This window comes from Fukomys damarensis, unplaced genomic scaffold (assembly GCF_012274545.1).
Source record: "Fukomys damarensis isolate Sample0158 unplaced genomic scaffold, DMR_v1.0_HiC HiC_scaffold_38, whole genome shotgun sequence".
Lineage (NCBI taxonomy): Eukaryota > Metazoa > Chordata > Mammalia > Rodentia > Bathyergidae > Fukomys > Fukomys damarensis.
The window spans coordinates 50,246,874-50,262,655 of NW_022900950.1; the positions used below are offsets into that span (position 1 = coordinate 50,246,874).

The following is a 15,782-nucleotide window of genomic DNA, read 5'->3' on the forward strand; positions in this document are numbered from 1 at the left end:
GTTGGGCTTTCACTCAAGGCCTTAGTAAAGGTAGTGCTTCCAAATAGAATCAGGCTAAAGCCCTGTATCTCAGGAAGATCAAAGTAATTGTTGGTGATTATACACATTTTTTTAAAGAGACCGGGAAATAAATTCAAACAGCTACAAACTGGAATTAATATTTTATTCCCAAATACAAACCACAACTGAGGTAATTGCAACTAGATAGATTTCCACAGAAATGCACAAATACTAAGTATTTAGGTGCATGATTTAGAAGCCACATTCAGCACAAAACTCGGGAAGACTTTGAAATACTATCTTGTCACTTAATAGGGATACATGAAAAGACAAGATCTGAGATGTAATCTTTTTTCAAAGGATCTGAACAGCTTTCTTTTGATAGCAGACAGGATCCAAAAGAAATTTTCTGGATCTTTATTGAAATCCAAAGGCATATGACTACTCCTTCCAAAATAATTATCCTGCAGCAATTTCACAACCATCATAAGCTTTTATGAGGAGCTATGATTGCACAGAGAACCATATACAAAGACACTGGTATCTTCCACTCAGAACCTGTGCTCTCAAAACACATAATTACTAACACATACACTTCATTAGCAGCTACAGAAGGAATGATACATCACTGGGCTTTCTTTCTTTCAACCAGTCCATATTTAAAGCGATGTGTTTGCCAAGAAAACCATCAAAAATAAAACTGCTTTCTTTTAATTCTCTATAACAGGAAGAAGAACAGGTATGAAACTTAACAGGAAGTTGCAATGCTCCAAAAATATTGCAGGATCGGATGACACCAAAACCTTCCCCAAACTTGGGACCATGACACCATTCACACCTGGATGTGCTGAAACAGAGGAAACATCAAGTCAATATTTAATACATTTCTACCAAGTCAAAATGTTGTGATTTATGCTCTGCAAGACTCAAAGTTATATAAATTATGACAGTGATTATATCAAATGCATATTTTGTCACATATATATATATATATATATATACATATACACACACACATATATTTATATCACTAGTCTAGTTTTCTCAAAAAGACTATGTCCATAGTACAGTGTTTATTGTGTTTGTTCTTCTTGAGAGAGAGGTTGCTCTGGGACCACTTAGCCCTTTTTTTTGGTTCCACATTTAACTCAATAAACTCAGGTTCAAGTTCCCTGCCTTGCGGTGAACTCTCATAACCCCATATATGCTTACCACTAACTAAGTTTTAGCTCTGTAGAAACAAGCTTTTCCCTTAGAGATTGATGATGATGATGATGATTTTTTTTGGTACCAGGGATCAGACTTGGAACCTTGCATTTGTGAGGCAGGCAGCAGGATCACTGAGCTAAATCCCCAGCCCGATTATTATTATTTTTGTTCTACTTTCTCATGAGCAATAAAATTTCATGAGCACAGACATCTCCATACGTAAATATCAAAAATTTCTGGGCCTAGTTCTCTAGTGGTAGATCTCTAATCACCATTTTCAGTTTCTCCAGTGATTGCTGGTTTGTTCAAATTGTCTGTTGTGCTAGTCACCTTTCTGTCACTATAACAAAATACTGATAATTTATAAAGAAAAAAGTTTTATTTTGGCTCACAATTTAGAAGATTCTGGTCCATTTTTGATTGGCACCATTGTTTGGGGCCAGATAGTACATTATGGTGGTAGCAACTAGCAGAATAAAATCCCCTCATGGGCAGGAAGCAAAAGAGAAAAAAGAGGCTGGGTCCCATGATCCCCTTTGGGGACACACTCCCAGTGATTTGTGCATCTCTCATGAGGCCCACTTCCTAAAGGCTCTGTCACCTCACAGTAACATCACCCCAGGGAACAAGTCCTAAACACAGAGGGCCTGGGTGGCACTCAGCATACACATGATAGCATTATTAAGTCAGTGTTGGCAATTTATACATTCCTGGAAAACCATTTTACTTAGGAATATATGTTATTAAGTCAGTAGTCCTAGCCCTGATGATGGATGTTTAAGTAAAAATAGTTCATACCATTGTGAAGGAAATAAAAGACAAGCTTGAGTGAACTGTGGTAAGTGTGTGAAGTTTAGCAGCCCTAGTGCTGAATGTAGGCAATGACTTCAAAACTCATCATTGATATCTGGAGAAGAGTTACTCCCTGTATGGCTTCTCTATTCCTTGCTTCTATCAAGTTAGAATGGAGTAAAACATCCCTGTGACTGAACAATTTTTTTGAAGAAACAATTTCTATATATTTAGTGATTTGTAGAAAATATTTATGCAACAGCCACATAGATATGAGATATAATAATGACTATTTACATTTTTCTAAAAAATATCACAGTAAAAGACACATTGCTATTAAATATCCTCAAAATACTCCCCCTTGCTTGAAATCCAGTTATCCCATTATTCTAGACACTGTTGGAAGCAGTGCTGGAATTCCTCTTGAGTCTTCAGTTGTACTGTTGTGGCTGCTTTGATGTCCTGAATTGAGTCAAAGCATTTACCTTTCCCTGTCATTTTGACTTTAGGAAAGAGCCAGAAGTTGAATGGCCCAGATCTGGTGAATAAAGCAGACGAGGAGACATAGTAAGCCCTTTTTTTTACAAGGCTGCCTTCTCATTGGATGGCACTCAGCATCAGCATTCACTATATTTTTTTATCATACTTCATAAAGACATGAAAGACTTCCAGACTGGTTCAGAAAGTGACAATAACAATGGCATAAGTGTGCTTGTAGCAAGCGGGAGTATTTTGAGGGGAGTTAATGGCAAGATATATTTTATAATCAATTTTTTAATATGTAAACATTCACTATATATTTCGGCCATGACTCATACTTCCACTACATCCCAGCAACCCACCCTTCACTTTGGAGGTAAGTAATAAGTTGAGAATATTAGGAAATGGACTAAATTCAGACAACAATATTATACTTGAAAAGCTAGAAGGGGAAATTTGAAGAATCATATATATGTGGCTTTGGGTGCAGTATGGTATGCAGGTGTGTTACTAAAACTGCCTTCTGGCCCATTCATGAAGAAAATTAAAATACTCAGAGGTGTCCTTTCAGTTGAATGCTGTGGCATATGCCTGTATTGAAAGGGAATTTCTAGACAGGTGGATATAGTTAACAAAAATAACTAAATTGTTCAACTATGAGTTAACTTTGTTATTAACCAGCTATGGGTTAACTAGGTAACTATGCTCTTTGTAAAATGTTATGTGAGTAGCTGTGACAACTTCTGTAATTTGTCACCACAGGAGCGTAAGGAACTCAGGAAGTCCTGCTGGCAGAGAGCTCCTCTGCTCTGCTTTATGTAAACACTACTTGCTATGTTCCCAGGAAAACCCCAATGAGACTAAGCCTCATAGATGTAAAAAATGTCAAGTAACTAACCAACCAAAGACTTTCAAATACTCTGCTTCTGCTTCTGTACCTTCTGCTTGCAACCCTATAAAACTGCCAGCCTGCCAATATGCTGGGCCTGAAAGCTTCTATGGGAGTGATCCCAGTCAGGTGGACATAATGAAAGAGTTGCACACTGCCTCCTGCCTTCCTGAGTGATTTCCTTTCCTGAATTCAGTTTGATACAGCAATATAGTCTCAGCTGCTTGGGAGGCTGAGGCAGGAGCTCAACAAGCTCAAGGCCAGCCTGGGCAACTTAAGACTGTTTCAAAAATAAAATTAAGAGTTAGGGATGTAGCTTTGTTCAATAGCATTTTTCAAACATATGTGAGGCCCTGGAGTAAATTCTCAATATTGTAAAGAGAGAGAGAGAGACAGAGAGAAAGAGAGAGAAAGAGAGATTCAGGGCAGTAAAGGAGGGCAAGGAAGAGGAGGGGGGAGGGAAAAGAAAAGTGAAGCATACTTTGGCTAAAAACACTTTAGAATGTACTCACCTTTTTAGTAACCTTTGAATTTTCACTGGAATCACACCATAAGATGTACATAGATCACTTCTGACGATGAACAAAGAAGTAATATGAGTAAGTCGTGGGGGACTAATCAAAGAATTCTCTGTCCAAAATCTGTGATGAGTAAATGTATTCTCAAGGGAGATCTTTGTTAGGTTAAGCTTCAAAATTCCAGGTGGCAAGTAAAATAAATAATTTCCATCAATATTCAATTTTTCCAGTGATCTATAAATGAAGAAAACTGTATTGTAAAATGCAGTCATATGCAATTTATAATACTGAACTACAACTCTGGCCCAATATTTTTGAAAACTGGCATCAAACTTAATAGCAATAAAACATATCTACACTTAATATTTCCTCAGAATCAAGAGTATTTACTCCAACCAACTGAACCAATGTATTATGATGCATGTAAATTTGTGTGAATAGCAGAGTAAAAGCATGTATTTGGGGTCTTTGTAACATACCATCACCATGGAAAAATAAATATATGCAAACCTATGAAGACTAATAAATATTACATAAGAATCATAAATGATATACAAAAACTTAGAAAATTTGAAATCAATATATTTTTATTCAAATCTTATGAAAACAGTGAAATTTATGCTATCAAAATATATCATGTGCTATGTTACACTTTGACTTTCCAATACCAGAGTCCTATAGCTTTCACTTGGTCAATTACTTCTAATGTCCCCTGTTTCTTTATTCAAAGAGAACAACAGGACTGATCTCATGTTTTATTTCTCTGAATAATGTTCAGAGAACATTACAATCATTTTTCTTCTTTCTAATTACTGTTAGAAGCAAATAGAATAGTATCTATTCATGAGGACCATATAAAACTCAAATGCAAATCTGGTGCAATTTATCAAATGTAGTAGAGGTAAACAGGTTAATCTGTAAGCTTCAGGTAGTAAGCAGCTGGTGGCCTCTGGATTCTGACAGTCTTAATCTCACATTTCATATTCGCCCAAGTTAAGCTCTTCAATTGTAAATCTTGCTGACAATATTAAAATATAGTCAAAGTGGGTATGTAAAACAAGGAGGCTGGGAAGGTGGCTATCAAAATTCTTCAGTCACAGTTTGCCTGCTGTACTTTTCAAGGTCTGCTAAACATGAGCAAGACACCAGACTGTTATGGTCTTGAAGGAGTGAGCTGTTATGGTCATTTTTTCCTCTGCATCAAATTTAAGGCTAGGAATCAGTAGCAGAGAGGCTTGCTCTGGTCTGAATGTTTATTCCACCCAAAATGCCTATCTTAAAATCTCCGCCTCAAAGTTATGGCATTTGGAGGTGAGTTTTTAGGAGGTGATTAGGTCAGGGTAGAGCCCTCATAGACAGAATTCGCGCCCTTATAAAAGAAGCTTCTGTGAGAACCTCCACCCACTTCATCACATGAGCTGAAAATGAGAAGACAGCTGTCTAGAATGAAGTGAGATCTCACCAGACACCAATCTGCCTGTGACTCAGTCTTTGACTTCCCAGCCTCCAGAATCATGAGAAATGAATTTTTGTTATTAGGTACTTGCCTGAGATAGGATATTACAGCAGCCTGAGGCAACCAGGACAAGTTTCCTGTAGAAAATCAGATTGACTATGATTGAGTGCCCATTAGGGAAATGCTAATGAAATTTCCCGGAACACCCATAGGGAAGCTGCTCCTGCCTGAGCTGGTTTATCTGGGAGGATGTAGCAGTATGGGAGCCTCCTTCTCTTCAATGAGTTTGAGGAAGCTAGGCAGGCTAACTAATCCTCAAAACTGGAAGAGCTCTATGTTTAGACAGCCTTCACAGCTTGAGCACTGTGGGGGTCAGAGAGACTTCCTCCTATGTACTACTGACTGATACTTTTGGTGCTGAGTGGTGTTCTGTGACTGTCACTGGCCCACATAGAAGGAACAGTGCTGAGAAGAGGAAAGCTCGACACATAGAACTGTGGTCCCAAGGCAAGCACACTTTGTGAGAGACAGAAGCTGGGTGGGGGTAGGAGAAATACTTGATCAGATTTAAATACAGAGCAGATGTGTGCCTACACATACACTCAAAACTTTCTTGAGTAAAAAATGAAAGATTTGTGAAAATAAAAAATGAAGTAGAGGAACAGAAGAACATGACCCTCATGGGAATGCAAATGGGAAGCAAGGTAGAAGAACTCAAAACTGAGCAACAACTTGGTGGAGATAGAAAGATGTGGGTGTAGAGGGCAGGAAGGGGAAAGGACAACCAAAGTGACTGTGAGGTACTATGCATATATGCCAATTCTTGAAGATTAATTCAATTATTATGTATCACAAACATATGCTAATAAAAAAGAAACTAAAAAGTTTAACGGAAAAAAATGGGCAAAATTATAAGGAAAACTGTGAAGAAAATACAGGTGCCATGGATTACAGATCCAGGAAATCTAACATATAAATGATGGGCATTTTAGAAGAGAAAATGAAACAGAGTTAGAGAGGCATAATTAAACATATTTTCTTAACTTAAAAAAACAAATTTAGAGATGGCAGATTGAGTTCACTGAATTCCAAAAAAGAACTGTTAAAAAAAAATAAAAAGATACTCTTAAATGTGATCTAATAAAGTTACTGAAGATTAAACAAAGATCATGAGAGAAAATTAAATCTTTTCAGATGAAAATAAGAGCCACTCACAAAGAAAAAAATAAAACTGGCAAGCAGATTACTTGCCTGCACACTGGATGTGCTGATGGAGGCTTCATGGGAAAGGGCTTCAAGGTGAGATTGTCCACTTATCCCAGTCATCAGTTATCTGTTGTGGTGCATGATTCAGAGAAAAAATTACTCATATCCTCCACCTGAGGAAAAGACTTGAGGAAAACTCCAAGCAGTCAGGAAATCAAAAGCAGCATATCTCCAGGTTCAAGGTGAGATGAAAGAGGAGAGGGAAAAAGCAGTAAGCAACGGATCTTGAAACACATGTATTGAAATAGAAATGGAAACTGCTTAAAAATGATTTTGAGAGTTAAATGCTAAATATTTGTTAAAAGAGAGAATGCAAAGAAAAAACTAGTGAGAATTAGTAGCATCTAATAGTTTCTAAAGCATCTCAATAAAATCTAGGGTTAAATAAGATGTAGTTGAGTTTGAAGGGAAATTAGGAAAATAAAAGTATCTTATGTACGTCTTGAGTGCCGATGAAAGTGTTAGGAAGCAGATAATTATGGGGGACTTGTAAAAAATATTAAATAAAATTATGCTGATTCTGAATTTAGGAAAGTACAGTAAAGCTCAAAAAATAACGGGAAGAAATTAGAAAGAGGAGAAGAGGATGCAGGAAAAAGGGAATGCAAGTAAACAGTAAAATATAAAATAAAATGGAAGGCAAAAATCAAATGATCAGTCACATATGCTGCAAATACAAATATGCTAAATTCTCCTATTAAAATACAAAAATTATCACAAGAGAAATTAAGTGATTGGTATAAATATTAGAAAATCAGAGAAAAAAATTATCTCATTTTGCTGAAGGTGAGCTTGTGTTCCTAGATAATCAAAAGAAATCAATCAGATCAACCAAAAATCTCAATCAGAACTAATAAAAGAATTTGGTAACATTGTTTGATTTAAAATTAATATAAAGGACATAGCCACCAGACACAGTGGCACATACTTGCAATCTGAGTACACTGAAGACTGAGGTAGAGACATCACAAGTTTAAGCCCAGCCTGGACAACTAAGTATCTTAGAAAATCCATGTCTCAAAAATTAAAAAAAATTTTTTTAAAGGCTTAGGGGTGTAGCTCATTGTGAAGACCTTGGTTTCAATTCCCAGTACCACAAAAAATATAATATAGTTTTTCTCTATTTTACACTGGTAATATTCAGCTGAAAATGGAAATAAAAGCATGTTGGTAGTAGCAACACAATTGTAAAATATGTAGAAAAGTTTTTCAAGATGTGAAATAAGTTATAAATTCTTATGAAGAACATACAATAAAATCTGAAAAATCTTAAAAATATGTATTATGCTTTAGAATTTAAAATTCAATTATCAAACATAAAATTCTTCAAAACTTTTATGTAATGCAAGACAATTGCAACTAAAATGCCAAGTTTGTGTTTTTATGTATTGAAGGAGGGACTGAGAATTATATAAAATGACCTTAAAGATTAAGAAGTTAAGAGAATAGTCAAGAGATTATTACTGAAAAATAACCTATTAATTATTAAAATTATTTTAAATTATAATCAAAATAGTATGGTATTAACCCAGAAGAACACAGATGAACTTCAGACTTCTTAAAAAATCACTTTTCTTAATTAATGTGATTTTAGCATTAAAATTACAATGTATATTATGAATATTTTGTATATATATATATATATATATTCTTATTAAAAATGAATGAAGTGGAAGTACCACAGGGGCCCACACAGAAAAATGAACAAAAGTAGCTTGTCATTTTATTTAGTTGTCACAGTATCATCCTTTAAATAATTATTGGAAATATAGCTTTAAAATAACTGTACGCCAATCATTCAAACTATATTTCTGATAAATTTCATACTTATACACTGCACATTTTATGGCAGGCAACAAAGAACATGAAAGACTCAGTATTCTCTGTCACAATCATTACCAAATGCCCTTACAGGGTATGACTTTGTATGTATTTACTATTCCATAATACCTAAGTTTCTGGATGTCACTTGGAATAGAAGTGATTTCATTGTAGGAAACATCCAGTTCCTCAAGATGGGACAAGGAAAATAACCTTAAATACAAAGAAAAAATTAATTATAAAACAGATTATACATTTTTTAATCACTGGGATAAAGAAAGAATTAAAGACTTAGGGAAACAGATAACAATACAGAAAGTGGGATTTTTCTCAGAACATAAAATTCATATTATATAATCAATTGATTTTCCAAACATGAAAGAACTATCTAGGGAAGAAATCAAGAAAACAATTCCACTCACAATAGCTTTTAAAAAAGGACAAAAATACCTAGAAATCAAACTAATAATGAGATGAAAGATCTCTATAATAGGGACATAGAAAAGTGGAACAGAATATAGCACACAGAAACAAACCCACACAACTAGAGCCATCTGATTCTTTTCATTAAGTTTATTGGTATATTTTAGGTATACAGTACAGTTACATTATCATTGTGATCTTGTACCTTTACGTGACATATTTTGGTTCTTATTTTTCCCCAACCCCCTGCCCTCCCTTCACCCCCTCCACACCTCTCTATTTACACAGACTTCGCTTCCATTTTTCAGCCATCTGATTCTTGACAAAAGGGTGAAAACATACTTGGAAAAAAGATAGCTTCCTTAACAAATGATGCTGGAAAAACTGGATATCCATATCCAGAAGATTGAAACTAGATTCCTATCTCTCACTGTACAAAATTTAATTCAAAATGGATCAAAGACCTAGTATGTGTAAGATCTGAAACTGAAATTGCTAGTATTCATACCCAACTTCTTATCACCTCTAGAGGAAAAAAAATAATAGTATTTGCTCTATGTTTCAACTCAAAATCATGATATTTGTATTCTAGCCTCGGGCAGATTCTAGAATCATCTTGTTTCCCCTTTCCATTTCAGTACTGGAAAACTAGCCTGGCACCAGACTTTTACCGAGGATGATGTATCCTGTTCGTTGTGAAGCTCAATGGGTCTTGAACAGCATTGAGGAGCTAAGATACTGTATAGGGACTAGAGTTGGAATTTATCTCATTGATTATAATCTTAGGGAGCACATCGTCTAGGCAGCCTGTTTGATCAGGCACTCCATATCCCACCAGCACCAAACACCACATTTTAAGAAGAATGTGTTTGTTAGCACGTTACCAGCCAATAGCTGCTTAAACTAGGCTCCTGCTGGTACTTGGAAGCACAGGCTAGCATTAATAATTACATGTAACAACAGAGATAAACACTACAGCAATTAAATAACAGTAGCCTATAACATGTTCATGGCAATTTAAAATGATGTTTCACTTATGGCTGCAAATGTGCTATTATTTTTGTATAAATTTAAGAAAATAAAAGCTATAAGATGTCAAGTAACTTGTTAGTATGAAATTAAATATAGCTATCTTTTTCTTCAGGTATGTGGAGACAGAGAAATTTAGTCTCTCCATTAATGAATAACAATATGGGAAAATAAATATTTGTCCTTTTAGAACTGGCTCTGAACATAGGCTCTCAAGTAGGTTACTAGAGTCCTTTGTTCTAAATGGCTTCTCTTTCAAAAAAGAAACTTCCTGCCAATTACAGCAAATTGAATCAGACAAGTAAAGTCAAATTTGATTCTGTTAGTTAAAAGAAGAAATTTTCTATGTCATTTTTTTCTCTTGGGAAAAAGATAAGGATGTCCTTTTTACCTCTTTGACATTTGTTTCTTTATAACCTTAGGGTTTGTGTCTAAAAATTGTTACAGCTATTCCTCTTTATTCACTTAAGGGTCAATGATGTCTCTCAATCAGTCTCTTACTCAATCCTTTCTTTCCTCTCTTCCCCCTTTAGCTCCTTTTCTTGCCTTTTCTGCTCAAAACCTTTGAGAAAAGAAAAATTCTTTGCAATTTTTGAAATGATTCACTATATTTATTTTGGGGGTTTGTTTTGTTTTGGTACCAGCAGTCAAACTCTGGACCTTGTGCTTGGGAGGCAGGCAGCAGAACCATTGAGCTAAATCCCCGGCCCTCATATTTATTTTATTTTATTTTTGGTACTGGGGATTGAACTCGGGTCCTTATGCTGCAAGGCAGGCAGCAGAACCACTGAGCTAGATTCCGGACCACTTATTATATTTATTTTGAAAGAGGTTTAAAAGACAAATCAAAGAACTTTTCATGGTTCTAAAACTACTCACATTGCACGGGATTTTAGTTATACATTGCTAATCTGTAATGGGATGACAGCCCACTGCTTCCTGCTCTAAAATATGAACTTCCCTCCTGCCATGTTGCCTCATACTGAATGCTTTAAGCAGGTCAAAACAAAATATTAGGAATAAAAATTTAGTATATGAAAAAATGTTCCACATCACTGGTCATTCAAGAGATGCAGATGAAAACAATACTGAGATTCCACCTCACCCCACAAAGAATGGCTGCTATCAAAAAATCACACAATAACAAATGTTGGCGGGGTTGTGGGGAGAAAGAAAAAAAAAACCTTCTCCATTGTTGGTGGGAGTGCAGACTGGTGCAACCACTATGGAAATCAATATGGAGATACCTCAAAGAGCTGGGACTAGAGGTTCCATTTGTTCCAGCCATCCCTCTGCTGGGTATCTTTCCAAAAGAATTAAAAGAATCATATCACAGTGATATATGCACACCCATGTTTATAGCGGCACAGTTTGTAATAGCTAAAACTTGGAAACAGCCCATTTGCCCATCAGTCAGAGACTGGATAGAGAAGATGTGGTTTTTCTATAAAATGGAATATTACTCAGCCATAAAGAATGAGAAGTTAGAGTCATTCATAGGAAAATGGATACATATTGAGGATATACTCCTAAGTGAAATAAATAAGTCACACATGTGTCAATACCAAATAGTTTCTCTGGTGTGAAAAACTAAAATAGTACATAAGACCCTAATGATATAATTGTGAAATAGGAAGAAAAGGGCTAAAGGTATAGGGAAAGTGGGAAGAGTAGGGGAAAAGAAAAAAATATGAGAAAATGAAAAATGTTTGTAAATGGGGAGGGGAGGAGGGGGTGAAGGGAGGGCAGGGGTAAGGGGAAAAAATGAGAACCAAGACCTGTCATGTAAAGGTACAAGATCCCAGTAATGAATGTAACTGTACTGTATACCTAAGATGTACCAATAAACTCAATGAGAAAAATAAATAAATTCAACACTTATATGACATTTTTAAAAAAAGGAATAAAAATTTAGGCCTTGGTGAATTTGTGCTATAACCCGGTAGATTTTTTTTCCTTATGAACTCTCAAATTGGCCTACCTTGAAACAGTTAGCTATTATACAATTTCAAAAATGTTGGATGCTTTGTTTTAAAATTTAGGAAAAAAATCTGTAGAAATAACTGAAGGTATTTTTTTTAATAATGAAAGATTTCCTTAATGATTTTTGTAGTGTTGTTGAAAATATTTTCAGGCAGAAACAAAAAAGTGAGCCAGGGACTTTCCAAAGCTTACAGCATCTAAGGCACAGAGCTTTGCCTCTGAAAGTACCTTGCTTTTCCTATTACGTCATATTAAATTCCATGGAACTAGAAAGATCTCATTGGGAACAGAAAAATAATAATAAAATAATTCCATCATGTTTTTAGAAAAACTTTTGAGAATCACAACATTCTTGAGGAAAATAAATGTATTTCTTTACATATGGAAATCATAATTTAGAAAAATGATGAGAATAAGAAAAGACAATTCTTTTAAACATAAAGTTTAGTCACTACAAGCATAGTTACTACAATCAGCAATCATTTTTCCTGTGATAAATCTAGAATAAGTACATATTTTAATTTAAATTTTACACTGTGGTTTCAAGCAAGTTGGGTAACAATTGTTTTATTTAATAAAATACTGCTAAATTTCACTTGAACTGCTAAATTTATACTGCTAACAGCCACACTTAGTTCAAATGTCCCTACTAAAATGAGGCCCATCCCAATAGGGTATACTCCTCAAAGTTGCCATTCAGAGTTCGTGGCTTCAGTTGTTGGCAGATTTCTCCTTAGAACCTAACAATTGTTCAAGGAAAACCCGCAATATTGCAAATATCCTCCACAATTGAAAATTTTTTTGTGTTTTTTTGTTTGTTTGTTTTGTTTTGTTTTCTTGATTTTTTTGGTGAGAGGTTTGCAAGTAGCCAATCCAAGAGCTGTTAGGGCCTCTCTCATAGAAGAAGTCTTTTTATGGAACTAAAATCTACCTGCTCAAGTTTATAAATGAATGACTGAGAGCTAGTAAGGAAAACCACACAGGAATGCAGATCAGTGCCACTACAAATTCAGTTTCTAATGGGGCCGGGGATTTAGCTCAGTGGTTCTGCTACCTGCTTTGCAAGCACAAGGGCCTGAGTTCAATCCCCGGAACCAAAAAAAAAAAAAAAAATCAGCTTCCAACCTCAACTCAGCCCACAGAATTGTCTCTCAAATGTTCACTTTCCTATGCTTTACCCTCTTTTCCTTTCCTCTCAATATCAATGCTAAATGATGACAACTTTCTTCAAAGCTGTTTTTCTTCTTCACTTTTCTTACTCCCAAAGGTGAACCTAATTAAAGACATTTCAAAGTAACCTCCTTCAACTGATAGATAATCGGAGCTAAAGTCTTTGCTAACTGACTGAATTTTATGTTTTCTCATCCATGGAACTGTGTATTTCTTGCATTCATTCTTAGGGCCTGTCTCCATTTTTTAGGAAGTAAAGTCAATGCTTTTGTTTATGACCAGGACCTCTACCTGTACTTGTGACTCCTTTCCCTCTCATCCCCTGTGAAAATGTGTAACAGCATCCACCCTTCCATGCCTTCAGTCACTTCTTTTTCATCATTGTGAATAAGCCTGTTTTTTTAAGTTAACAACAAAAATGTTTCCAAGATCCATGTTCCCTGCAGTTTTATCTAAACTATCTACTCCCACTGCATTCAAATTTCTTCAAAAAGTGGTCTATATCTATCATTACCAATTTCTCTCCTCTTTGTCATGCCTGACCTGCATGAGACCCTCTCAGCAAATATCCCACCCTCAGCAAACAACAGGAACCACTAAAGGGCCATACTATCCTCAGTAAAGGGAACAGATACCCATAAAGAAAATTTAGGACAGAACGTGTCTTCTCCCCAGCAACTCAAAATCTGATGTTATCCAATGTTATACACATCTGTACTGACTATCCTGAGAAACCTGATCACAAGCATTCTATCCCAGATTTCTTAAGACCGCGCACCCCTTCCCTAAATCCTATAAAAATTTTGCTTCTTCTCTGACCAACTGCTGATATCTTTCTTCATTTCAGACTGTGTGCACCCAGACAGAAAAAAATCAGCCTTTTTCTCACACAAAGCCTATGTCTGGGAGTCTCTCATATGCTATTTGTTACACCTTTCCACCTCGGCCCACTGCAAACTGGCTTTTGTTTCTACCATTCCATTGAAACTGTTCTCTGTTGTTGACACTGTTGGTCATCCTTTTCTGAAATAGACCAACTGCTTGGCTTCCGTGATATAGCTGGTTCTCTCTGTGCAACGTGAGTCCCCATTTCTATAATTTCCTCTTTATCTGTCTGTACCTGAAACACTGATGCGTCTCCTGAAATATCACTTGAAAAGGTGGCTCTTTCCAGGCTCAATGGTTTCAATTAATAAACCAGATGTAGTCAAAACATATGGCAAATGATTAATTAATTAAAATTTTAAAATGTATTGCCATTAATTAAATTAAAAATTTATTACCATAAAAGTCACTGCCATTAATCTGCCTCAAAATATTTTCCCTGACTTCCAAATACTCATCCCGTTGTGTTCTTCCCACTTTTGGAAACAGTTATGAAAGCCTTCTTTTGTGAGTGTCCTTACAAGGTGTGATAAAAATAAATACAAGCTCATAAAAATATAACTGTGGGGCCAGGGATTCAGCTCAGTGCTTCTAGCGCCTGCCTCGAAAGCACAAGGACCTGAGTTCAATCCCTGGTACCAAAAACAAAACAAAACAAATTACTGTGTGTCCTCATCCCTCTTGATCACTGGATCTGGCACTGTGTGACTTCTGGCTTTTCCTACAAGTCAAACTGACCATGAAAGGTTAATGTTTTGCCCTAATTCTCAACATCACGGCAGCCAAGACAGTGCAACTAAAGACATGAAAGAGAATTTCTAGAACTTCCTCAGAAAGTGTCAAGAAAAAGTGATAAATGTGTTCAAAATGAAGGTGAGTATTCTGAGAGGGAATAGTGGCAATGTGTCTTTAAAGATAATATATTTTTAAAAAATTTAAACTTTCACTGTATTTTTGTTTGTGTGTGTGTGTGTGTGTGTGTGTGTGTGTGTGTGTGTTTGCGGTACTGGAGCTCAAACTCAGAACTCTGTGCTCGCCAGGTGGGCATGGCATCACTGAGCTATATCCCCAGCTCTTCACTGTATTTATTTTATCATACCTCGTAAACTGATAATTTGAAGTCATTTTCTCCAGCACAAAATTCTCTTGTGAGCCTAATATGTCTAAGTGCAACATTGTGATGGAATACATAATCCCAAACAACATGTTAATCTAAACGCATTATTTCCCATTCTTCAAATATTTTCAGCTTTCTTCTTGTCACTTTCCTGCTAAAAATCAACTAATAGCTTCTATGACCTTTAAAATAAAATGTAACTGTTTTCACATGACCCCCAAAATTTCACAGATAAAGCCTCTCTCATGACCTTGGGCCTCACTTAGGGCCATTCTGCCACCCACACAACGCCAGGCCAGCTTTCCAGCCACCTGTGGAGAGTTCAGTCTTCCCTGCCCACTTTCGTTAGTACCACTGCAGGAATGCTCTTTCCCTCTTCTTGGACTGTGCTCATAATTATGTTTCTGCTGAAATGCCGTTTCTTCCCGTTAGGCTTTATTAACAATTCAAATTTAATTCATATTTCTGCTGACATCTTATTGTTCCTTAAAGTCATAGCCCTTAAAATGTTTTATATGTATTTACATATTCATTATAGTGTTTGTTAAAAATTTCCATATCCTTCCCTAGATTCTAGGCTCCACAAGGAAAAAGATCTTGCACCTTTCAGTTACCAACCTAAATCCAACTCTTAGGACAGAGTCGGGTATTGGTAAATACTTAATAAAGATATGTTATATGGTTGGATTATTTCACTCTAGGCACTTAACAGTCCAGTCATCTTGTTTTTTTTTTTTTTTTTTA

The 15,782-nt window shown here is 35.8% G+C and overlaps 1 protein-coding gene across 2 annotated transcripts in view; it reads right to left on the bottom strand.

The window, feature by feature from the left end:
- Positions 1-15,782, bottom strand: part of Lrrc63 (leucine rich repeat containing 63) — a 35,202-nt gene continuing 19,420 nt past the window's right edge. The window contains exons 7-10 of one of the 2 annotated variants that reach the window (XM_010637024.3): positions 8,561-8,644; positions 3,883-4,122; positions 594-847; positions 1-62 (exon numbers count right to left, since the gene is read on the bottom strand). In XM_010637024.3, coding sequence (XP_010635326.1) covers positions 607-847; positions 3,883-4,122; positions 8,561-8,644 — 565 coding nt within the window. In that variant the 3' untranslated portion in view covers positions 1-62; positions 594-606. Of the gene's footprint in view, positions 63-281; positions 848-3,882; positions 4,123-8,560; positions 8,645-15,782 lie in introns of those variants that run through there. The other variant, XM_010637025.2, reaches the window with a different exon arrangement.